The sequence below is a fragment of the Globicephala melas genome, chromosome 1, assembly GCF_963455315.2.
Source record: "Globicephala melas chromosome 1, mGloMel1.2, whole genome shotgun sequence".
Lineage (NCBI taxonomy): Eukaryota > Metazoa > Chordata > Mammalia > Artiodactyla > Delphinidae > Globicephala > Globicephala melas.
Window position 1 is genome coordinate 78,720,859 of NC_083314.1, and position 26,317 is coordinate 78,747,175.

General features: G+C 40.0%; 1 protein-coding gene and 1 long non-coding RNA gene across 3 annotated transcripts in view; one reads left to right on the forward strand and one right to left on the reverse strand.

The window, feature by feature from the left end:
• Nucleotides 1–26,317, forward strand: part of THEM4 (thioesterase superfamily member 4) — a 41,573-nt gene that overhangs the window by 4,647 nt on the left and 10,609 nt on the right. The window contains exons 2-4 of the mRNA XM_030846497.3: nucleotides 4,962–5,103; nucleotides 24,561–24,717; nucleotides 25,300–25,410. Coding sequence (XP_030702357.1) covers nucleotides 4,962–5,103; nucleotides 24,561–24,717; nucleotides 25,300–25,410 — 410 coding nt within the window. The remainder of the gene's footprint in view (nucleotides 1–4,961; nucleotides 5,104–24,560; nucleotides 24,718–25,299; nucleotides 25,411–26,317) is intronic.
• Nucleotides 5,712–26,317, reverse strand: part of LOC115847031 (uncharacterized) — a 100,698-nt gene continuing 80,092 nt past the window's right edge. Inside the window, exons 2-4 of one of the 2 annotated variants that reach the window (XR_009563988.1) lie at nucleotides 25,657–25,773; nucleotides 17,438–17,577; nucleotides 5,712–15,911 (exon numbers count right to left, since the gene is read on the reverse strand). This is a non-coding gene — a long non-coding RNA (uncharacterized lncRNA). The remainder of the gene's footprint in view (nucleotides 15,912–17,437; nucleotides 17,578–25,656; nucleotides 25,774–26,317) is intronic. The other variant, XR_009563985.1, reaches the window with a different exon arrangement.

Below are 26,317 nucleotides of genomic sequence, written 5' to 3' on the forward strand. Positions count from 1 at the left end.
ACTAATGAAAACCTCCCCTTTCTTTTCCTTCTATCCACTCCAGCCTTCAAACCACAAGTCAAGAATCATCCAAAACTCTTCTACTTTCTCTTCCCCCATGATCTTGCGCCTCCCTCCCACCCTCCCTACTCACCCCAATCATGTAGTTTTTAAAGTACATAAATTCTGGAAGTAACCTAACACACACAATTAGTCATAAATTAATATGTATTGACTAATACCTGTCAATTAAGAGGTAGAATAGGATGTGTAAGCTTTGGAGTTGTGAATTTGGGCTTACCGCATCCATAGGTCTCATCTTAAATAGGGAACTCTAGGTTTGATCAGTTCTAGCATCCTTTCATGGACCAGTGCAACAGAGATAATAAAGGCTTTTAGGAATTAGAATGACTCCCTTGACCCTGGGCTCTCCTACCTGATTGTAACTTTGAAAGTCTGGGGGATTCAGCTAAATGCAACAATCTTTCCCCCCCCCCCTTTTTTGGCACTGCATGGCATGTGGGATCTTAGTTCCCTGACCAGGGATCAAACCCATGCCACAATCCTTGGTCCCAATATCCTAAATATCTCTTAAATCTTTTTCATTCCTCTCTACCTAGTTCACCTTCTGACCACATTTCTCCTGGACCTTTACAACAGTCTTTTAACTGGTTTCCTTACCATTGCTTCTCACATTACAATTCATCCTTTACATCAGAGGGAGCTTTCTAAAACCTAATTTCATGTTACTGCTTTGCTTAAAACTCCTTAAGCCTCCCATAATGGAAAAAGTACTTTGCCACTCAAGTACCACCTTCATGATTCTTTAAAGACTCCTTTCTTGGGCTTCCCTGGTGGCACAGTGGTTGAGAGTCCACCTGCCAATGCAGGGGACACGGGTTCGTGCCCCGGTCCAGGAAGATCCCACATGCTGCGGAGCGGCTGGGCCCGTGAGCCATGGCCGCTGAGCCTGCGTGTCCGGAGCCTGTGCTCCGCAACGGGAGAGGCCACAACAGAGAGGCCCGCGTACCGCCAAAAAAAAAAAAAAAAAAGTTCATTGCGGGACTTCCCTGGTAGTCCAGTGGTTAAGGCTCCGGACTTCCACTGCAGGGGGAGTGGGTTTGATCCCTGGTCAGGGAACTAAGATCCCACATGCCATGCAGTGCCAAAAAAGGGGGGGGAAAAAAGATTGTTGCATTTAGCTGAATCCCCCAGACTTTCAAAGTTACAATCAGGTAGGAGAGCCCAGGGTCAAGGGAGTCATTCTAATTCCTAAAAGCCTTTATTATCTCTGTTGCACTGGTCCATGAAAGGATGCTAGAACTGATCAAACCTAGAGTTCCCTATTTAAGATGAGACCTATGGATGCGGTAAGCCCAAATTCACAACTCCAAAACTTACACATCCTATTCTACCTCTTAATTGACAGGTATTAGTCAATACATATTAACTTATGACTAATTGTGTGTGTTAGGTTACTTCCAGAATTTATGTACTTTAAAAACTACATGATTGGGGTGAGTAGGGAGGGTGGGAGGGAGGCGCAAGAGGGAGGGGTTATGGGGATATATGTATACATATAACTAATTCCCTTTGTTATACAGCAGAAACTAACACAACATTGTAAAGCAATTATACTCCAATAAAGATGTTAAAAAAAAAAAGCCATCAGTGCATACTGGAATTTGATGGCAAGAATAGGCACATGAGTAATAGCTTTGAAAAATAAATTAAATAAAAAGAGGAAAAAAAACTATATGATTGAGACTGGATTCTAAGGAAATAAACAAAAGTAGAGAAAAGACTATATTCACAGTGTTCCAATGAACCTTTTCATTTAAAGCAGCAAAAGATTGGAAACAATTTACATGTACAATTTAAATGGTTAAGTAAATTATAGTATATCATTTTAAAGGACTATTTTTCTGCTGTTGAAAATGGTGATAACTGAGATTAAGGGCATGAGAAAGTGAACACTAAAGAATTTTAAGGGATGAAGCAAAAGAAAAATTATATTTCTTACTGAGATTACAAGTATATTAAGAAAAGCTGTAGTTAAAAAAACTTGGAGGAGGGATTTCTGTGGTGGGCCAGTGGTTAAGACTCCAAGCTCTCAATGCTGGGGGCCCGAGTTCAATTCCTGGTCGGGGAACTAGATCCCACCTGCTGCAACTAAGATCCCACATGCCGCAACTAAAGGATCTCTCATGCTGCAACCCCACATGCCTCAACTGAAGATCCTGCATGTGGCAACAAAGATCTCACATGCCGCAACTAAGACCAAGCACGGCCAAATAAATAAATAAATATTTAAAAAAATAACTTGGAGGAAATATATCAAAATTTTACCATTAGTTATATTAAGATGGAGAGATAATGAGTGGGTTAAAAATTTTTGTTTTTCTTTTCTTTCCTTCCCAGATTTTCTGAGCTGAAAGGCTGAAGGGATAAGCCAATCCAAAACCATAGGAAAAAACAAAGGTACAAATACTGAGCTAGGGAGTGGAGTGGTCTCAACACTACTCATGTTTCCCCTCACGAATTCAAGACTTCCTTTTGTTAGCCGGGAAGTTTTTAGTTCCATAGAGTTCTTGGGACAGGCTCCCTAAATTCTTACCATCAGGCCAGGATCAGAGCCAGCCCAGAGGTCAGCAGAAGGCTGGTTGGCTGGTTCCTCCATCACAATAACAGCACCTCCCTGTACCCTGGGGTGTAGTCACAGTGTTGTAGGTACATTGAATCTGAATGAATTGATAAGGGTGCCTGGAAGTAGAATGCCACAGAGTTGATAGCTTCTGTGATCTTAATGTTCCAGGATTTCTGCAGAAGTCAAAATAACTGATTTTCCTTTCTGGTGCCGATGGGCATTTGCTTTGTCCAGCTCTTTTGTAGGTGACACTTTGTCCCCCCAAGTCCTCCAGGGCCCATGTACCTTTCCACCTGCTGTGTGGGCACTGGAGTGGTAGCAGTGCTGAGTGCTACAGAGAAATAGCACTGGTGGAAGCTGTGGTTATTATGACACCAAGAACTTTCCCCCTCCAACCCCCTCCTCCTTTTTCTTTGTATTCTCTTTCTTGGCATCTGGGTCTGTCACCTGCTCCGTTGAACAGTTCAGAAACCTGAGATTGGCTCTTGTATTTTTCCTCTTCCCTCACTCTCCTTATCCAAATAGTCACCAAGTTCTGCTTCATGCATTCATAATTTTTCACCTGAGTTATTCCAGTAGCCTCTAGACAGGGCCCTCTGATTTCAATCTTGAAATCACTCCCACTATCTTTTGTATTATGGCCGAATCTGATCTTGTCACTCCCCTATTTAAAATCCCTCCGAGAGCACTGCAGATGCGATTCAAACCAGTTAACTTAGTGTAGAAGCTTCTCACAGTCAGGCACTTGCCTACGTCTCTGCAGCCACCTGCTCTTCCCCTTGTACTGAAACAATGCCAAGCTTCCTTGAGGCCTTAGTTTCATCATCTGTAAAATGGGGATAATAATTTGTACCTACTTCATATGGTTGTTGTAAGTCCCCTCAAAACTGTTTCATGCCTCCTTGCCTTTGCACACAGTGTTCCTTTGCCTACAATACCCTTTCTATCTGGCTAATTTCTGCTTGTCTAATGAAGATTCAAGTCAAAGAACCCCTACCTGAATACCCAATCTCAGATGAATACCTCTCCCCTGTGCTCTGGCTTCCTGTGTGTTTCCCACTGGTAACACTTTTTACCTGGAGGAAAACTGTCTGTCCTTCATCTCTCTTTATCACCAGTTCCTGGCTGCTGACTTTAAAAAAATGCACCACATGAGAGTTGCGAATTAAGTTTTATTTGAGGCAAAATCAGGACTATAGCCCGGGAGACAGCATCTCAGATAGCTCTGAGAAACTGTTCCAAAGAGGCAGGGGGGAAGGTCACTATATATGTGATTTTGGTGAAGGGGGAGTACATGCAATCAAGCTAGTCTCTAGTGAAGGTTACTGCTAGTCACAAGGAACAGATGTCACCATGAAGGATTTTAGTGCTTTTCTAAATATGAGGAGATACAAGAATTGGGCTCATAAAATCAGCTCCTGAGGGGCTTCCCTGGTGGCGCAGTGGTTGAGAGTCCGCCTACCGATGCAGGGGACGCGGATTCGTGCCCCGGTCCGGGAAGATCCCACATGCCGCGGAGCAGCTGGGCCTGTGAGCCATGGCCGCTGAGCCTGCGCGTCCGGAGCCTGTGCTCCGCAACGGGAGAAGCCACAACAGTGAGAGGCCCACGTACCGCCAAAAAAAAAAAAAAAAAAAAAAATCAGCTCCTGAAAATACCTAACTATCTGAAGACCTGTTCTGCCAGTTTTTCTCAGAGCACAGGATGCCTCATTTCTGTCCTCCACCCTGAACTCCTTTCAGGGGGTGTTGAAAATCAGCAGGTGCAGCAGCACATGATTTAATCCTTGTAGAGGTGGATGTCAAGTGCCGGTTTGTAGTTGACGTGGCTGACCTGTGTTTGATTAAGGTTTAAAAAAAAGAAGGGGGTCTACAGACCTGGGCTTAATACCAGCTCTGCTAATGGCTAGTTGGGTGACATTGAGCAAATCATTTATCCTCTCTCAATCTCCCAGTTCTCCCAAGGAGAGAGGACCAGGTGATCCTAGAAATTTGTTTCCACTTCAAAACAACAAGCTTGGGGCTTCCCTGGTGGCGCAGTGGTTGAGGGTCCGCCTGCCGATGCAGGGGACATGGGTTCGTGCCCTGGTCCGGGAAGATCCCACATGCCGCGGAGCGGCTGGGCCCGTGAGCCATGGCCACTGAGCCTGCGTGTCCGGAGCCTGTGCTCCGCAACGGGAGAGGCCACAACAGTGAGAGGCCTGCCTACCGCAAAAAAATAAACAAAAAAAAAGCTTTTGGGAAGAGGAAAAGCAGCAAGATAGTCTTAGAAAATAAGAGAATATGTTATGAAATAGTATGTACCTCCCATTACTCTCCTTTTTTTCCTTTCTTTTAGAGGTGGTTTTCTACGGAGAAAGTCATTCCTAGGGACCATGCTCTCCCCAACCCCAGCTGGAGCAAGGACTTAAGACTCCTCTTTGACCAGTTCATGAAGAAATGTGAAGACGGCTCCTGGGAACGTTTACCTTCATATAAAAGTAAATATACTCAAAAGAGTGAAGATTTCAAAACCTATTTTCTTGGTAGGAATAGGTACACTCCCATAAAGAATATTTAAATATCAAATATAAAACTAAGAACAGATTGAAGTACTTGTTACCACTTGAAAAAGGAAGGAGGATAGTGCAGGGGGTTTGCTATATTCTCCAGTTTTATAGGCCAGAAATCTCAATAAATTTCACAGATTGTGGGAGAGCATGAAGTCTGTTGCCATTAATAAGAATGCCCCCACCATGGCATCATCATCACCATTATCAGGAAGGGGCCCCAGAAAGACTCCACCCTACCACATTCTCATCACCTCTCTGTCTTGAGGCTGTCATCACTAACCTCAATTTACTGTTTATCCCAATATATGGCTCTGTCACCCTAAGAAGCTCAGAGTACTCAAGTCATCCCCTCATCTCCCAGACTCTAAACTCCCAAGGCAAACTACCCCACCTCCAACACATACACATTGCACTTCCTGTCCTTTGTGTGTGTGTGTGTGTGTGTGTGTGTTTTAATTAATAGACTTCTTTTTTTTAGTAGTTTCAGGTCTATAGAAAAAAGAGTGGAAAGAACAGAGTTCCCATATACCCCTTAATTCCTTCTGCCAGCTTTCCATTTATTAACATCTTGCGATAGTAAAGTACATTTGTTGTAATGGTGAGACTGTATTAATACATTAACTAAAGTCCATAGTTTACATTAGGGTTCACTGTGTAATACTTGATGAGTTTTGACAAATGTATAATGACATATAACATACGGAATAGTTCCACCGCCTTAAAAATTCACTGTGTCCCCCGTTCATCTGTCCCTCCTTCTACCAAACCCTTGGCAACCACTGATCTTTTTACTCTCTCCATGGTTTTGCCTTTTCCAGAATACATACAGTATGTAGCCTTTTCAGATTGTTTTCTTTCATTTAATAATATACATTTATTAAGGTACATTTATTTTCCACAGCAGTTAACACCATCTGGCATGCCTTGTGTTTATTTAACAGTGTGTCTCTCACCACTAGAGTGTTTGCTTCTGTCGACTTAAGAAAAAATGCACAATGTGAGAGTTGCGAGTTAAGTTTTATTTGGGGCAAAATGAGGACTGCAGCTCGGGAGACAGCATTTCCGATAGCTCTGAGAAACTGCTCCAGAGAGGTAGGGGGGAAGGTCAGTATATATGTGATTTTGGTGAAGGGGGAACGCATGCAATCAAGCATATATTTTTTTGCAGAAGGTTTCTGCTAGTCACGAGGAGCAGACATCACCGTGAAGGATTTTAGTGCTTTTCTAGATATGAGGAGATACAAGAATTGGGCTCATAAAATCGGTCCTGAAAATATCTGTCTGAAGACCTATTCTGCCAGTTTTTCCCAGAGCACCGAGCGCCTCATTTCTGCTCTCCACCCTGAACTCCTTTCCGGGGGTGTTGAAAATCAGTAGCTGCAGCAGCACATGATTTAATCCTTGTAAAGGGAGTTGGTAAGTGCCAATGGCAAGTGCCAATTTGTAGTTGACAGCGCCTCCTCATGGTCATAAATTTGACCATGATTTGGGAGGCATTTCATGACCATTTTGTCCCATGGTGCTAGGAAGGCTCATTCCTAGGTCTGGTGAAGATTTTGCTGATAGGCCACTCAGTGTGCTATTACTGGACTAGGTCTTTTAACAGTAACTAAAGACTCTGGACCACCTGTCTTACTAATCTGTTATGGTCCAGGAAAATTCCCTCTTGTTGTATCTTCCCATATCTAGAGTTACAGTATTACAATCATTGATCTCATATAAAACTATATATTTTTGTTGGAGGCTCAGTCACACATTTGGTAATGCAAGAAACAACAATCTTGTAAAACAGGAAAAATGCAAATAACATAGCTAGCAATATTATTAAAGTCATAAGTGAGAATTCAGCCAAGAACTTCCATTAGGTACAGCCCAGTATATCTTCAGCTCACCTGACTTAGTCTGTTCTGTACCAATCGTTATCTTTCAGGGAAATGGTGTATTGTCACTGTCCATAAGGCTCCCAGCCCAATTTCCTAGTTACTACGCTGATTATCCTTAGTATAATTTGATTGTTCCCAAGGTGAAAGGGTGCCTTAAAACTTAAATGACCATAGCCTGGTGTTAACCACATAAATCCATCCCATAATTGCGGGAGCTTTTATTCCTTGGCCGAAATTTTGCTGTTGCTCTGATTGAGCTTGAGTAACTTTAGAGGAAAATTCATTTTTTTATGGCCAGGGTCAGAGCAGGTATTATTAATTGTCTAGGTGAGGGGATCCCATCTAGTAATATCAAGAGTAGCCTGAACAGGACTGAACTTTCTTTCTTCTGAAATAAATTTCCTAAGGACCATCCAATTAGAGGCTTGGAGTAGAGCAATCCACCAAGGTAATCCAGAAGTACTAGACAAAGGTGATTGGCCACAAACCCAACAATTGGATTGATTTTTTAAACTAGCATAGGATCGTGTCCATGATAGAAAACATTTGATTTATATGCAAAGGTCTGAGAAGTCAAGAAAACTTTATAAATGACAATAGAATCAGGTCCAGCATCTTGGGTAAGCTGTCTGCTTCTGATGTTGTCTTCTTCTCATCCTGGTGTGAGTGTAGTTTCCTCTGTTTGAGCGGTGTTTTAAGGTGAGTTTGAGGTCAGCAGTCCTCTCTATAGACCAGTCCGGTGCAGCAGCCCTTTTTAAGTGGGAAATATGAATCCAAGAGTGGATCCCTTTAGTTTTGCTGCACATGAGCTAGTTAAGGGTACCTGGTGAGGGCCTTTCCATCTGAATTGGAGTGAGTCCTTTAAATGATGTCTTTTCCAATATACATAGTCCCCTGGTTGCAGGTCATAGGGCAAATGATCTTCATCCAAAGATAGATTACTGAGATAAGCTTCAAAAACAAACTTAGAGTGTGCTTTTAATAATACAATTTAACTTTATATCAATATAACATAACAGCAAGGAACTATCCTGGAAGTGAGTCTTAGTAAATACAGACCTCCATTAACAAAACTGGGATTTAACATTCATTGAAACATCTTTTTCTCTCTAAAATTACCCTCATTTCTACCAAATATAACCAAATTAAGACTAATTTGTTTGCAAAATAAATCTGGTCTCAATACACTTGGCCTGATGATATGTAACTATAATTGATCATATAGGCTTTTTGCTTGCTGAAACTTTTATAAGGAGTCTCAGGCTGGACTTTTAAAATACCTCTCAGGGCTAAGAAAGTCACCAACGGCTTATCACAGATTTCACCTAACAGATCTAGGTGAATTCCTCCCTTTTCAAGGTCCCAAAATACCTTGAGTTTTCTGTACCTGTTAGTGAGGTAGCCTTCCTAATTTATCTGATAAAGCTACTGGCAACCTGAGAGTTTCCAGTGTCTGGAGCGGACAGATAGCAAAGATAAATGTTTTAATCCTGCTTACAAAGGTATAATTTACCAAATTACTCTAAGTCATAATTAGTTTGAGGGGAAGGTTTTCCTTACACCTGGAAAACACAGATTTAAACCAGTAATTTTTCAGATAGAAACCATAAGATTTACAACCATATTCACCAGTTCACTCAGTCCTATGTAACTAATCCTTTTTGTTAACAGCTTTATGAAGCCATCAGGTTTCCCATTAGAATTCTTCAATTTCTTACCCAGTTCAGCATTATGGTCTGAAAGTCAGAAACTTGTATTTATCCAAAAGTCCTTTCTATAAGTTTTCTTGAAGAAGAAGCATTTTTGCAAAGGCATTAGAGTGAAACTGTAAGTGTCTATAATGACAGAAAACTTAAGCACGTTTAAAATCTGATTGCAATGCAATTAACAAAGAAACTTGGTTACTACTGTGACATACAACACTTTAAGATAATAACTAGAATTATGACTGATAACATTTTACCAGGACATATCAGAATTTTAGGAACTCCATATAATTTCTAGGATATCTTTATTAGTAACATTACCATACAATATAACCTAAGAAGATTTATTACTCATTTGACATTACTTCCCATGTAATTTAACATACCAAATGAATCTAATTAGTTTAACATCTCTCTTTGGGATGTATCAGGGGCCCTTTGAAGCATCCCAGAGTTAGCTAGAGGTCAAAAGGATGTCATTAAAAGTTGATTTAGGAAGTTCTGTCAAAAAATATCAAAAAGGATTTAGAACACTCAGTCAGATAGGATCACAAGTCACTGTGAAACAATAGTTATTCACTTAGCCCAAGTAACAATAAAAGATTCCAAAGGCAAATACAGAACAGATCACTTATAAGGTAAAGAAACTTGAAATCTGTTATCAAAGGCATTTCAACATTATCAGAAATCTTGCCCTCTTGAGAGAGAAAAAACAAATTCAAGTTTTGCACCCGCTTACTTTTGAAATTCATTTACAGGACTTCCCTGGTGTGCAGTGGTTAAGAATCCGCCTGCCAATGCAGGGGACATGGGTTTGAGCCCTGGTCTGGGAAGATCCCACGTGCCTCGGAGCAACTAAGCCCATGCACCACAACTACTTAGCCTGCGCTCTAGAGCCCGCGAGCCACAACTACTGAGCCCACATGCCTAGAGCCCCCGTGCTCCACAACAAGAGAAGCCACCACAGTGAGAAGCCTGCACACCACAACAAAGAGTAGCCCCACCCGCTGCAACTAGAGAAAGCCCACGTGCAGCAACAAAGACCCAACACGGCCAAAAATAAATGAACAAATAATAAAAAATAAATAAATAACATTCATTTATTCAATTAAATTTATTTTAACCTTAGTCAATCCAGACCATGCACAAAACTCTTTTCTCAGGGTCCCCTTTCCACAAACCTTTTTATGACTTTCTGTATCCATCACTTTATTTCCCATTCAGAAACAGCCAACTATAAGTCAGACCTACTTCCTTTTCCCTTAAAAAAATGCGATTCCGTTCCTCATGACTTCTTTACTAGAAACATACATCCTACTTTCCTACTGTATACTGAAATGTTTCCTTTATTATTTCTATTAACTTTAGTTACATGTTTAAATTAGAATCCTCAGCTCTTAAAACCTTAATTTCTTTTGAAAACTAAGTAAGCAATTATGAACTGTCCTTTACATTAGCATTCTGTAGATTGGTGAACATAAATACCAGTGATATTTTCTAAAATTGCTTTCTTTAGAGAATGTGGCATGAAACATATTCATTTATAATCCTAAATACCTTTTGTTTCTCTGTAAAAGGAAGCCAATGTTCAGTAATTAATGTTTCAGTATCTTATTTTATTTGGGAATGACCTAGGCTATTCAATAAGCTTCCATCACTTAACTTAATTTAGCACAACTCTACAATTTCAAGTTACCAGAACCTGGAGAGACTATTTTAGATAGACATTTGTAAAGCATAATTATTCTTAATAGAGTTTATCTAAAAGCACCTATCTCATTTACATTTTCTTTCCTTAAAAGTTTCTTCACATCAAGCTACTTTCCCTGCTGACATATTTGTAACAGAAATAACAAGGTTTTATTTAGCTTATATTACACCTAGGTACAATAAAAGTATTACACTTAATGTTGATGACTCTAAAAACATGTCTGTATTAATTAGATCAACAAACTTAAAACATTAATACCAGATATTAGTTTAATACTGAATATTTCCCAGTTCACATGAACCTGAAATTCATTTAGCTTAATTTCTCTTGTATTTAGAATTGTTTGATTTGTGCTTACTTTTTTTTTAATTTAATTTTATTTATTTTTTTATACATCAGGTTCTTATTAGTTATCCATTTTATACATATTAGGGTATACATGTCAATCCCAATCTCCCAGTTCATCCCACCACCACCTCCCCATCCCTGCCACTCTTCCACCTTGGTGTCCATACGTTTGTTCTCTACATCTGTGTCTCAATTTCTGCCCTGCAAACCAGTTCATCTGTACCATTTTTCTAGGTTCCACATATATGTGTTAATATATGATATTTATTTTTCTCTTTATGACTTACTTCACTCTGTATGACAGTCCCTAGATCCATCCACATCTCTACAAATAACCCAATTTCATTCCTTTTTATGGCAGAGTAATATTCCATTGTATATATGTACCACATCTTTATCCACTTGTCTGTCAGTGGGCATTTAGGTTGCTTCCATGTCCTGGCTATTGTAAATAGTGCTGCAATGAACATTGGGGTGCATGTGTCTTTTTGAATCACGGTTTTCTCTGGGTATATGCCCAGTAGTGGGATTGCTGTGTCATTTGGTAATTCTATTTTTAGTTTTTTAAGGAACCTCCATACTGTTCTCCATAGTGGCTGTATCAATTTACATTCCCACCAACCGTGCAAGAGGATTCCCTTGTCGCCACACCCTCTCCAGCATTTGCTGTTTCTAGATTTTCTGATGATGCCCATTCTAACTGGTGTGAGGTGATACCTCACTGTAGTTTGGATTTGCATTTCTCTAATAATTAGTGATGTTGAGGAGCTTTTCATGTGCTTCTTGGCCATCTGTATGTCTTCTTTGGAGAAATGTCTCTAGGTCTTCTGCCCATTTCTTGATTGGGTTGTTTTTTTAATTTTGAGCTGCATGAGCTGTTTATATATTTTAGATATTAATCCTTTGTTGATTCATTTGCAAATATTTCTCCCATTCCAAGGGTTGTCTTTTTGTCTTGTTTGTGGTTTCCTTTGCTGCGCAAAAACTTTTAAGTGTCATTAGATCCCATTTGTTTATCTTTGTTTTTATTTCCATTATTCTAGGAGGTGGATCAAAAAAGATCTTGCCGTGATTTATGTCAAAGTGTTCTTCCTACGCTTTCCTCTAAGAGTTTTATAGTGTCCGGTCTTACATTTAGGTCTCTAATCCATTCTGAGTTTACTTCTGTGTATGGTGTTAGGGAGTGTTCTAATTTCATTCTTTTACATGTAGCTGTCCAGTTTTCCCAGCACCACTTATTATACACACTGTCTTTTCTCCATTGTATATCCTTGCCTCATTTGTCATAGATTAGTTGACCATGGGTTTATCTCTGGGCTTTCTATCCTGTTCCATTGATCTATATTTCTGTTTTTGTGCTAATACCATATTGTCTTGATTACTATAGCTTTGTAGTATAGTCTGAAGTCAGGGAGTCCGATTCCTCCAGCTCCATTTTTTCCCCTCAAGACTGCTTTGGCCATTTGGGGTCTTTTGTGTCTCCATACAAAATTTAAGGTTTTTTGTTCTAGTTCTGTAAAAAATGCCATTGGTAGTTTGATAGGGATTGCATTGAATCTGCAGATTGCTTTGGGTAGTATAGTCATTTTCACAATATTGATTCTTCCAATCAAAGAACATGGTATATCTCTCCATCTGTTTGTATCATCTTTAATTTCTTTCATCACTGTCTTTTCTGCATACAGGTCTTTTTTCTCTCTTGGTAGATTTATTCCTAGGTATTTTATTCTTTTTGTTGCAGTGGTAAATGGGAGTGTTTCCTTAATTTCTCTTTCAGATTTTTCATCATTAGTGTATAGGAATGCAAGACATTTCTGTGCATTAATTTTTTATTCTGCAACTTTACCATATTCATTGATTAGCTCTAGTAGTTTTCTGGTGGCATCTTTAGGATTCTCTATGTATAGTATCATGTCATCTGCAAACAGTGACAGTTTTACTTCTTCTTTTCCAGTTTGTATTCCTTTTATTTCTTTTTCTTCTCTGATTGCCGTGACTAGGACTTCCAAAACTATGTTGAATAATAGTGGTGAGAGTGGACATCCTTGTCTTGTTTCTGATCTTAGAGGAAATGCTTTCAGTTTTTCACCATTGAGAATGATGTTTGCGGTGGGTTTGTCATATATGGCCTTTATTATGTTGAGGTAGGTTCCCTCTATGCCCACTTTCTGGAGAGTTTTTTCATAAATCGGTGTTGAATTTTGTCAAAAGCTTTCTCTGCCTCTATTGAGATGATCATATGGTTTTTATTCTTCAGTTTGTTAATATGGTGTATCACATTTATTGATTTGCATATATTGAAGAATCCTTGCATCCCTGGGATAAATCCCACTTGATCATGGTGTATGATCCTTTTAATGTGTTGTTGGATTCTGTTTGCTACTATTTTGTTGAGGATTTTTCCATCTATATTCATCAGTGATATTGGTCTGTAATTTTCTTTCTTTGTAGTATCTTTGTCTGGTTCTGGTATCAGGGTGATGGTGGCCTCAGAATGAGTTTAGGAGTGTTCCTTCCTCTGCAGTGTTTTGGAAGAGTTTGAGAAGGATTGTTAGCTCTTCTCTAAATGTTTGATAGAATTCACCTGTGAAGCCATCTGGTCCTGGACTTTTGTTTGTTGGAAGATTTTTAATCACAGTTTCATTACTTGTGATTGGTCTGTTCATATTTTCTATTTTTTCTTCCTGGTTCAGTCTTGGAAGGTTATACCTTTCTAAGAATTTGTCCATTTCTTCCACGTTGTCCACTTTATTGGCATAGAGTTGCTTGTAGTAGTCTCTTAGGATGCTTTGTATTTCTGCAGTGTCTGTTGTAACTTCTCCTTTTTCATTTCTAATTTTATTGATTTGAGTCCCCTCCCTCTTTTTCTTCATGAGTCTGGCTAATGGTTTATCAATTTTGTTTATCTTCTCAGAGAACCAGCTTTTAGTTTTATTGATCTTTGCTATTGTTTTCTTTGTTTCTATTTCATTTATTTCTGCTCTGATCTTTATGATTTCTTTCCTTCTACTAACTTTGGGTATTGTTTGTTCTTCTTTCTATAGTTCTTTTTGGTGTAAGATTAGATTGTTTATTTGAGATGTTTGTTGTTTCCTTTGGTAGGATTGTGTTGTTATAAACTTCCCTCTTAGAACTGCTTTTGCTGCATCCCATAGGTTTTGGATCATCGTGTTTTCATTGTCATTTGTCTCTAGGTATCTTTGATTTCCTCTTTGATTTCTTCAGTGATCTCTTGGTTATTTAGTAACGTATTGTTTAGCCTCCATGTGTTTGTGTTTTTTATGTTTTTTTCCCGGTAATTGATTTCTAATCTCATAGCGTTGTGGTCAGAAAAGATGCTTGATATGATTTCAGTTTTCTTAAATTTACTGAGGCTTGATTTGTGACCCAAGATGTGATCTATCCTGGAGAATGTTCCGTGCGCACTTGAGAAGAAAGTGTAATCTGTTTTTGGATGGAAGTCCTATAAATATCCATTAACTCTATGTGGTCTATTGTGTCATTTAGAGCTTGTGTTTCCTTATTAATTTTCTGTCTGGAAGATCTGTCCATTGATGTAAGTGAGGTGTTAAAGTCCCCCACTATTATTGTGTTACTGTCGATTTCCTCTTTTATAGCTGTTAGCAGTTGCCTTATGTATTGAGGTGCCCCTATGTTGGGTGCATATATAATTGTTATATCTTCTTCTTGGTTTGGTCCCTTGATCATGATGTAGTGCCCTTCCTTGTCTCTTGTAACATTCTTTATTTTAAAGTCTATTTTATCTGATATGAGTATTGCTACTCCAGCTTTCTTTTGATTTCCATTTGCATGGAATATCTTTTTCCATCCCCTCACTTTCAGTCTGTATGTGTCCCAGGGTCTGAAGTGGGTCTCTTATAGACAGCATGTATATGGGTCTTGGTTTTGTATCCATTCAGCAAGCCTGTGTCTTTTGGTTGGAGCATTTAATCCATTCACATTTAAGGTAATTATCGATATGTATGTTCCTTTTACCATTTTCTTAATTGTTTTGGATTTGTTTTTGTGGGTCCTTTTCTTGTCCTGTGTTTCCCACTTAAGAGAAGTTCCTTTAGCATTTGTTGTAGAGCTGGTTTGGTGGTGCTGAATTCTTTTAGCTTTTGTTTTGTCTGTAAAGCTTTTGATTTCTCCATCGAATCTGAATGAGATCCTTGCCGGGTAGAGTAATCTTGGTTGTCAGTTCTTCCCTTTCATCACTTTAAGTATGTCATGCCACTCCCTTCTGGCTTGTAGAGTTTCTGCTGAGAAATCAGCTGTTAATCTTATGGGAGTTCCCTTGTATGTTATTTGTCGTTTTTCCCTTGCTGCTTTCAATAATTTTTCTTTGTTTTTAATTTTTGCCAATTTGATTACTATGTGTCTCGGCATGTTTCTCCTTGGGTTTATTCTGTATGGGACTCTCTGCACTTCCTGGACTTGGGTGGCTATTTCCTTTCCCATATTAGGGAAGTTTTTGACTATAATCTGTTCAAATATTTTCTTGGGTCCTTTCTCTCTCTGTTCTCCTTCTGTGACCCCTATAATGCGAATGTTGTTGCGTTTAATGTTGTCCCAGAGGTCTCTTAGGCTGTCTTCATTTCTTTTCATTCTTTTTTCTTTATTCTGTTCTGCAGCAGTGAATTCCACCATTCTGTCTTCCAGGTCACTTATCCGTTCTTCTGCCTCAGTTATTCTGCTATTGATTCCTTCTAGTGTAGTTTTCATTTCAGTTATTGTATTGTTTATCTCTGTTTGTTTGTTCTTTAATTCTTCTAGGTCTTTGTCAAACATTTCTTGCATCTTCTTGATCTTTGCCTCCATTCTTTTTCCGAGGTCCTGGATCATCTTCACTATCATTATTCTGAATTCTTTTTCTGGAAGGTTGCCTATCTCTACTTCATTTAGTTGTTTTTCTGGGGTTTTATCTTGTTCCTTCATCTGGTTCATAGCCCCCTGCCTTTTCATCTTGTCTATCTTTCTGTGAATGTCAGTGCTTACTTTTTCTTAAGCCAGTTAAGTAGAGGTCATTTACAAATTAACCTCAGCAGCATTATCCAAAGGGACACACATACTGAGACATACATATATCTAGAGAGACACAACGAGAGATCTATATAGCTTCATTTTCTAAACTTAGTCATGAATCAGATATCAAAATGTAAAACTCACTAGTTTATAACTAACAGTTGGAATAAGAAAGAATTTTAAAGGCTTTGTTCCCTGTATTTTCCTCAGACTCAGGACTTAGAGCTGGTCTATATAAGATAATTGTTCCTGAGAGCCCTAGTTTCAAGGCACAGGGAGAGAAAATCAAGTTCTCCTAGTAGGACTTGTTCCTCAGGGTCAGAATTCTGAAGAGATATGTTTCTGTTTTTTGAGGTTCTTTTTTTCCTTCAAGCTAGCTTTCTCTACTAGTTGGGAATTAAATGGGGGTTGGTTAACCTTCGACTGGCATTGTGTACTTAACTGGCACAATTGAAGGTTCATAATTTTCATAGATACCCCCTTTTCTTTCTTTTTAATGGTTTTAAAAAGTTGGTCTGATATAGTTTCAAGTAATTAATTGTTGGTTTCCTGAAAAGAAGTTACTCTATCATTTCCTCTTTTAGAAGCTTCTAGATACCAATCAAAGTAACCATTCCATTCAGTCTGTTTGATCTCATGGCTGGCTTTTTTCTAACTGTGTGTGCAAAAATATTAATTTTAAAATATCAAAAGAACCCCAATTTGGTCATTTTAGGTTGAGATCTCCTTTGGTATATTTCCCCAATTAAGTAGGTACTTGCAAATATGAGTTTTGTACATACATAAACCTGCCTGGAGTGTTAGTCAGAGGCTGGCTTTCTGATGCCCCTTGTTTCTGTGTTAGAGAGGCTCTATCTCCCATTTTAAGTTGAATTTGACAGGGATAAAATTTACTAGTGAAATTGTGTGGTGGGCCAGTGTGCTGCTTGTGAGCTTAGCTCCTCTAGGCATCACCCCGGAGTTGTTTCAGCCCTCTTAACATGTCTCAGTTTCTCCCTTCAGTGGTCTAATGCCACCGCGGGTGCTCAGATCACTGAATGGCCAATTCTTATGCATGCCCCTGGATGAGGAAGCCTTTTAATTAATGAGTAGGTTTCCCTATGGGATCACTGCATGGCATGAGGACCCTGCCTCCACCACTCCCGTAAATTTCTCAGGCGACTGAGAAAGCCAGAACAGGCTGGGAGGATTCTTGTGCCCTTTCTTCGGAGCAAAGCTCTCATGTAATATCTTCACTTTTATCTTGACAAATTCTATTAAGGCAGCTGAACTGAGGAAAAGCATCAGATCGGCCTCTTACCTAACTACTCAGTGCAGACCACTCAGTCTCCTACAACTGAGCAAACCCTGGTATCTTTCAACCAGCTCCCCCTCCACAGTATCTTTCACCTGGGTGAGTATTCCCTGGTATCTTTCAACCGAGCCTCCCCCAGTATCTTTCAACTGGGTGGATATTTCCCTGGTATCTTTTAACCAGGGCCCCCACCCCATATCTTTCAACTGGGAGGAGGCAGGTACTTGCTACTCTACCAAATAAAACTCAGGATCATCAACCAACACGGGAGATCTGAGAACCAGGAGAGACTTACCCAAATTCATCTGGACTCTCCAAGGAGGCAGATGGGTGTAAGGGGCCTCTGCTGGTACCAAGGCTCGGGTTCCTCGTGCAGTTTAGGCGAAGGAGAGAAGTCCACTCTGGGTCCCTTCGTGGTTGCCATAAAACTGTCAACTTGAAAAAAAAATGCACAACGTGAGAGTTGCGAGTTAAGTTTTATTTGGGGCAAAATGAGGACTGCAACCCAGGAGACAGCATTTCAGATAGCTCTGAAAAACTGCTCCAAAGAGATAGGGGAGGATGATCAGTATATATGTGATTTTGGTGGAGGGGGAATGCATGCAGTCGAGCAAGTCTCTAGTGAAGGTCACTGCTAGTCACAAGGAGCAGACGTCACCGTGAAGGATTTTAGTGCTTTTCTAGATATGAGGAGATACAAGAATTGGGCTCATAAAATTGGCTCCTGAAAATATCTAACTATCTGAAGACCTTTTCTGCCAGTTTTTCCCAGAGCACAGGATGCCTCATTTCTGCTCTCCACGCTGAACTCCTTTCAGGGGGTGTTGAAAATCAGCAGCTGCAGCAGCACATGATTTAATCCTTGCAGAGGTAGATGGCAAGTGCCAATGGAAAATACCAGTTCATAGTTGACATTTCATACGGGCAGAGATTTTTGTATGTTTTATTCCCCACTATATCTCCAGTGCTTAGAACAGTACCTGATACATAGTAAGTGCCTTATACATATTTGTAGGACGAAGAAAGATAAGAAGGAAGGGAAGAAACACACACCAGGGAACCTGCTTAAGATGCTCTACTTGGTTTTTTTTTTTACCTAAAATCTCTTCCCTCCTGTAGTGAACACTCTAGTGATGAGAGACAAACCACTAAAAAACAAAAACAAGTAGGTCAGATGGTGATACATGTTGTGAAAAAACTAAATGCACTTTAATAACAACAAAAAAAAGGAGATCCCTCATATAGGAATTGGGAGGAACAGTGGACTGTCTTCTTTTCTGCCCGTTGCTTTCTTTAAAAAAGAAAAAAGAAAAACCAGAAGTTTATTAGCACATATACCTCATGTATACCTGGGAGATGCCCAGGGAAAAGTGAGTAACTCCCCGAGGTAGCCTAAGCCACCAGTTTATTTTTTGTTATTAATTAATTAGTTAATTAATTTACTTTTGGCTGCGTTGTGTCTTTGTTGCTCACGCAGCCTTTCTCTAGTTGCAGCGAGCAGGGGCTACACTTCGTTGCAGTGCATGGGCTTCTCATTGCAGTGGCTTCTCTTGTTGTAGAGCACAGGCTCTAGTCACACGGGCTTCAGTAGTTGTGGCATTCAGGCTCTGTAGTTGTGGCTTGCAGTCTTAGTTGCTCCATGGCATGTGGGATCTTCCCAGACCAGGGCTCAAACCTGTGTCCCCTGCATTGGCAGGTGGATTCTTAACCACTGTACCACCAGGAAGTCCTAAACCACCAGTTTAAATACCATCTTCAGCTAAAGACAAAAGGAGGGTGTTGGGGGTAGGGGGTGTTGTGAGGAGATTACCAAGAAAAGATGTAAGTTGCTGCTTTCTCCATTGAAAAGATTCTCTTGTGATTTAGAGTTGTTCTTCTCTTCCCGGTACTGAGAGGGAGACACCCATACAAATGGAGATTTCCTTTATAAATGTAAATTTTCCTTGCAAAAGGTTAACCTCAGTTGTTTTGGAATAGAAAAGAGTTTGGGAGCTACAACTATAGTCTTAACCTTTCTCTGTCTTCTCTTGCTTTCTATTTTAAACCTTACAGCCAGTCATCTAGACTTAATTTGAACCCCTCCAATCATGGAGTACTTGGGACTGCAGTGCTTTTTTCATTTTGGACAGCTCTAACTATATTGAACTATAATCTCTCTTGTACTTTCATCCATTCAGTTAGTTCTACCATCTAGGAACACACAGAAAAAGTATAATCCTTTCATTTGGCATCGTTTTATATGGATTAGAATATATCAATATATATTGGAATTTAGGAATCACATCTATGTATATCACTCCTGTGTACCTGCCAATTCTCATTGCCAGGCCAATCTTCTCTGTTGTTTTCTGGCTTTTCTCCCAGAGGGTATTTCAGTCTCCTTCACATTCCTAGTTGCTTTTCCCAGGACATGTTCCAGTTTCTCAGATCCTTAGTATATGTTTCCCAGAACTAAGATTGAAACTCAAATTATGGTCTTTCCATGCAGAGTAAGACATTAGCACTAAGTAGGTAGCCACGTCACACTGTTGACTGACAGTCAGCTAACACCCTGTGTCTTTCATTTGAATTGTCTCCCTTCTGCACCTATGTGGCTGACTTACTGAGCCTAACTGAAGAACTTTATATATATACCTAATATATATACATTCTTCATTTTTAGAGTCAGCCTGTAAAGACTTTTTGCTTTCTTATTCACAACGCCCCTTATATATTCATTCAACAACTATCTGTTGAGTATCTGTGCTGTGCAAAGTGTTGTATTCCTGAAACAAGCCTGAGTACATACATAGGGTTCCTGACTGCATGAAGCTTATACAGATATTTCTTATTTTACTGATTGTCTTTTAATCATCTAAACATACCTTTAGTAGGTGTTTGGGGATTGTGATGTTTGGAGGGTTTTTTCTTTGTTTTTTTCTTTTGGCCACGCCACGCAGCTTGCGGGATCTTAGTTCTGTGACCAGGGATGGAACGCGTGCCCCCTGCATTGGGAGCACAGAGCCCTAACCACTGGACCGCCAGGGAACTCCCATGATGTTTTTTTGTTTGTTTTGTTAATTTTATTTACTTATTTATTTATTTTTGGCTGTGTTGGGTCTTTGTTGCTGCATGCGGGCTTTCTCTAGTTGCTGCGAGCAGGGGCTACTCTTCTTTGCAGTGCACGGGCTTCTCATTGCAGTGGCTTCTCTCATTGTGGAGCATGGGCTCTAGGAGCACAGGCTTCAGTAGTTGCGGCACGTGGGCTCAGTAGTTGTGGCTCACGGATTCTAGAGCACAGGCTCAGTAGTTGTGGCACACGAGTTTAGTTGCTTCGCTACATGTGGGATCTTCCCAGACCAGGGATCGAACCCGTGTTCCCTGCATTGGCAGGCGGATTCTCAACCACTGTGCCACCGGGGAAGCCCAATGTTTTTTTTTTTTTTAATGACCTCAAGTAGGCCCTTAACATTGCCTGACAATCATATTTCATTGTTCCCTCGTCTACTCACTCTCCTGCTCTCCTAGATGACTATTTCCTACCTTTCTCAAGCCTCACTCTCAGCTGACCTTGCCTCCTGTTTCACGGAAAACAAAAGCAATCAGAAGAGAATTTCCAAGCAACCCCTACCTCATTTACCCTCTTCCCTGCGTCTGTGCCTGATGTTCTGCCTTTTCCTGTTATGAATGAACTGACCATACTCTTATGAGAGGCCAAGCCTTCTATTGGTGCACTGTATTCTATCCCTTTGGCCTCCTTAAGGATACCCCTCTCTGCTAGATCTTTCTCATCAGTGTACAGACATGCCACAACTGGGTTTCTCTCTCCCTGGTCTCTCTTAAACCTCTCCAAGCAGACTCTCACTCCCACCACTCCATCAAAACTACTGTCACCAGTGACCTTCATGTTCCTAACCAATGACCTTGCTCAGCTTTTGGCACAGCTGATAACTCCTTTCTCCTTGAACTTGGCTTCCAGGACACCACAGTCTTCTACTTCACTGGTTCTTCCTTTTTAGTTTCTTTTGCCAGTTCCTCCTTGTCCTCAAACAATGTTAGGGTGCCCCATGTCTCAATCCTTAGTACTCCTTGCTTCGCTAAACTCTGTTGGTAATCTCATGCAGTCACACGGCTTTAGAGGCCATCCAAAAGCTGACAACTTAACTAATTTCATGGTTGAAATATAGTGAGTGGGTTCAAATTCTGGTTCTACAACTTAAAGCCGTGTGACCTTGAGCAAGTTACTTTACCTTTTTTTGCCTCCGTTTCCTCATGGTATTTGCTGAATACTTCAATATTTGCTGAAGAAATGAGTGAAACGGGCTTCCCTGGTGACGCAGTGGTTGGGAATCCGCCTGCTGGTGCAGGGGACGGGTTCAGTCCCTGGTCCAGGAAGATCCCACATGCCACAGAGCAACTAGGCCCTTGCGCCACAACTACTGAAGCTCACATGCTCTAGGACCCTCCAACCACAACTACTGAGCCCAAGCACCACAACTACTGAGCCCGTGTGCTGCAGCTACTGAAGCCCACGCACCTAGAGCCCATGCCCTGCAACAAGAGCAGCCATCGAAATGAGAAATCCACACACCTCAACAAAGAGTAGCCCCTGCTCACCGCAACTAGAGAAAGCCCGTGCAGCAATGAAGACCCAACACAGCCAAAGAAATGAATGAAACAAAAATAAAACTACCTTAACCAAGAAAAATGGTAGAGTTCATAAGTTTCTTTATAGAACCACCAATATAGAGAGAAATAAGAATTAACTCTGTTTCACAAATGAAGGGGGAAATTAGTAATTTGTGTTACTAATTCCATTCTAACTATTTATCATATCACAAAATTAATTGAATGTCCTTAACCCAGTGCAATCTGGCTTCCACTCTAATAGCTCTACTGAAATTTCTTCACTTAAGCCACTAGCGACCTAATTGCCGTATTTTGTGAGCATTTTTCAGCCCTTACTGTGCTGGACCTAACTGTTAATCTCATTCTCCTTGAAATGTTTTGTCTCTTGGCTTTCACAAATCTCTGACCAATTTTCCCTTTCTCCTTCTACCCACTCCTTAAATGTCAGTAGTTTCCAGGGTTCAGTTCCCACATGTTTCTGCTCATCCCTTCATCCAACCTAACTATCATCTCTTGTCGGAAACTTGACCCTCTCAGAAGAGGGGGGAGTTTGAGGTCCTCCTTGCTACCTATACTTGCTTTCAAATTATTATTTCCCCTCCTTCTTAGAAAACCCCCATTCCTTTTGAGGTTTATACCATCTCACTTTTTCCGACTTTATCACCCTCAACTTCCCCTTCTTGTAGCTATCATCTACCAACATTTCCCTATATGCTGAGTATTTCAGCACCTGGTTAACTGTTTTCCTCTCTACCCAACTCTATTCACCATTCTCAGCAACCCACCGTCCACACCATGGCTCCTCAGTTTATTTACCTTCTCATCACCTATGACCTTTCTTTTGCACAGCCCCAGCAATGCACTCCCGAGGATCTTGAACCTTATCATCTTCAGAAAGTGCACAACCTCGAAATCCACACATTTAGACATCCTTTTTCTGACCACAACCTTTTTCCTTCCAGCTTACTTGTTCAAAGGCCCCACAGAAAAAAATTCTTTGGCCTCATTAATACCTTCAGTTCATTGAGTCCTCTACTTTCTCATTGTCCCCATAGCCTTCTTTTATCTGAACTTCTGTAGCGTACTTATCTAGGAAAACCCCAGCCCTGGATGAATCTAAACATCTGCCATCTCTTATTTGCACAGGCCCTCACGTAGCTGAACATAACTGGAGAAAATCAGCCCACAAGCAGAAAAGTTGGGTGATTGTGATTTTATAGTGTTTCAGTGATCTTCTCACTCACCTTTCTTAACCCTCTCCTTTCGTCCAGCTAGCAGAGTGATTCAAAATTCAGATCTGATCATGTTACTCCTCTGCTACCTTCAGTGTTATCCCATGTCTTAAAAGATCAGTTCCTCTCAGATTTTAACATGGATTTGAAGCACCTGGTAATCTTGTTAAAATGTAGGTTCAGCTTCAGTAGGTCAGGAGTAGAGCCCAATATTCTGCATTTCTAACAGACTTCCCCCATCATCTTTATTTTTCCCATTTTTATGAGGTAACCTCAAGGTTTAGTAATCTAAACCAGAAATTTTGAACTCCTAGCTAAAAAATTAGAAGGGTTTGATGCCTATCTTATCCTGAAGTCCCAGAGTGTTAGAGTTGGAACAGATCTTATAGGTCATTTAGGTTTATCTCCTCACTGTATTGATAAAGTATGGAGAAGGGAGCAAATTCTAGGCCAAAGCTAAGTCATGAAAAATTTCCCACCTTCCAAAACAAGGTTCTTTTCTACTGTACCACAAGACTGATTCTCAATTTTAAGTTTCTGTGTCTGGCCTTCCAAATCATTCAGTTTCTCAACCACTGCTAGAGCACATATAGTATGTGCCTATCTGTCAGTTGTTGAGCACACAAAGTCCAAGAGACAGGGTGCCTGCCCCCAGATGCTCAAGGCCTAAATAATATCCTCCCTTGTCCTCCCCACTTCTCCCAGATCTTCTCATCTCATATCCTTTTCCAAGTTTGTAAATGTAAATTTGGTATCAATAAAAGAATCACCGTTATACATGGCAAATCATGATGAGCTGTGAAAGAAAGCTAAGAGTTTGGGGAATTAAATCTTAAAATGGGTATTAAAGGACAAACATGCCCTTCCCTCAGCAGTAGCTTTCAGTCTTTATTTTGAAGTTACCTACATTTTGACTCACTACCCAGAACACACAACTTGTGCACAGTTGTATAATTGAAAAAAACATATCTAAATGAGCACACTGGTACTTATCCAGGATATATGTGAAGCATTCATTTTCTTTTTAAAGTCTGCCTACAACCCACTAATTTGATTTCATGAGCCCTAATGGTTCTAACCCTGAGTTGGAGACTCAGGAGTCATAATCACATTGAATACTGGACTGACCTGCCTCTGTTTCTGATTCAGTATGATAACTATCTTCTGCTCAGGCTAAACTCACGTCTGCAAGGAAAACCTCTCTACTGTTACATTACTCACTTTCTTTAAATTTCATTTAAATCACACTTATTCTAAGAAGAATTTCTGTCTATACCTTACTATTTTATTCCATATACCCTTTGTATTTATGTACTATATTTCATGATTGCCATGTGTTAGTACTTTGTTTTGATTTCATTTATTTTTACTATGTTCCCAGTTAGACTAATTCCACTGGAGCAAAGATCCTGTATTTTTCTTTGGGACCCTCCCAGCCCCTTCAGTTTTGCACCTGGTTGGCATTTTAATCAATCATCCATTGACCTGTGATTCTTGCAGGGTACAGATATTTGTCTCTGTCATGGTATTTTTCTCATACCTGTTTCTCATGTGCCCATCCACTTCATTTGCTTACAGACTCAAAGCTTGTGAAAGAACAACTGTCACAGGCCCAGCTCTTCACCAGAGGCTATGAGGATGGCCTGGGCTTTGAATATGTGATATTCTATAATGATGATGAGAAAAGGACAGTTTGCTTGTTTCAAGGAGGTCCTTATCTGCAAGGGGTACCTGGGTAAGAATGATAGCCTAGAAATGTGGATCTAAGAGGTTGTTATCTTATTGTATCGCCCTGTATCCATGGACTACAATGAAGACATTAAAATGGTAATGTAGATTTATGTTTATTGATATGGATAGATGTTTACTGTAAATTATTAAATGACAGAAGTATAGGGCAAAAGAGTATAATTTTAGAGAGTATCATTAACATGTTAATATTGGTTTGTCACTAGATAGCCTTATAATTTTTAATTTCTTTTTCTTCTGTTTATCTTCATTTCCTGAATTTTTAAACAATGATGTGTATAGTTAGTTTAATAAAAACATAATATAAATTTTCTAAATTGGATTTTAGCTTTTTGCTTGCTTGTGACCTGGTTATCATTAGGTTCTGGCTTTGTTACAAATACTACAGTGTTATGCTATGAACAAAATGAAGGTGAGAACATGGATATAATTTGACATTCAGTACATTGAACATGAATTAAGTGGAACTTTCAGAAGTAGATTATATGGGAGGCTTGGATAATTTTTCTCTCTTAAGGGGCTGTTTTCAGAACTTGTGAACACATTTCTCTTTTCCTCTTGTAACTAGATTCCTTCATGGAGGTGCCATTGCAACAATGATTGATGCTACTGTTGGTATGTGTGCAGCTATACCTGGGGGAATTGTCATGACTGCCAATCTCAACATCAATTTTAAAAGGTAAAGTCATGGGTATTCTTTGCTTCTTAGATGTCGTAAGTCAGGTTCCCCAGCAGCAGACCCTGAGAAAAGGATTTCTATGCAAGAAAGGAAGTACTCCCAGAGGAAACTATCTAGGGTGTAGAAGAAGGACAAGGAAGGGGAAGAAGCCACCCAAGGTTAGGCGCTCAGTCCTGCCAAGGGTAGCTTCAGCCTGATCATGTAAGGAACTCTGGAGTGAAATGTGTGCCTCAGTATTTTCCCTACCTCAGGCAAGGGAGCTGGAGTCCTCATATTCTCTCACACGTCATCATAGGATAAGGGCTATCCTGGGGACTATAAATTCCCAGGTACTTCTTGCTCACTGTGTTTGCGCAAAGCAGGCTGTAAGAAAAATATCCAAAAAACAAAGGTGAAAAAAGGATTGAAGGGGATCTGAGTGAAGCACCAACATCCACTACATAACAAAACGTAAGTTTTACATAACTTCGCACAAAGAAGTAAAAGGGCAGCAAGAAAAGTTTGGTATCCATCAAAAACAAAGCTCAGCATGAGCTTATTTAATTCTTCAATTATGCAGCTATATCTCTAAGTCAAATAGTATGACTGGCATAGGCACAGAGAAAAAGAGCAATAGGGCAGAACAGAGTTTCAGAACAGAGTTCAACAGAGATCTCCAAACGAGGTTCTGTGGGTTATTATTTCACACAGTAGGAGGCATGTAGGAACATCTCCATTTTATACCCGAGAGTTGTATGGCTTATGTGGCAGTCATCAGGGAGCCATGCTTCATAGATTGTGGGTTTACTTATTGAATATTTTAAGTAATACTTAGCCAGGCATATCCTACTCAGGGCTACTATCCTACTCTATAGAAAAGGACTCTTCCCCCTAGCAAATATCATTAGTTTATTTCAGGGGTCATCAC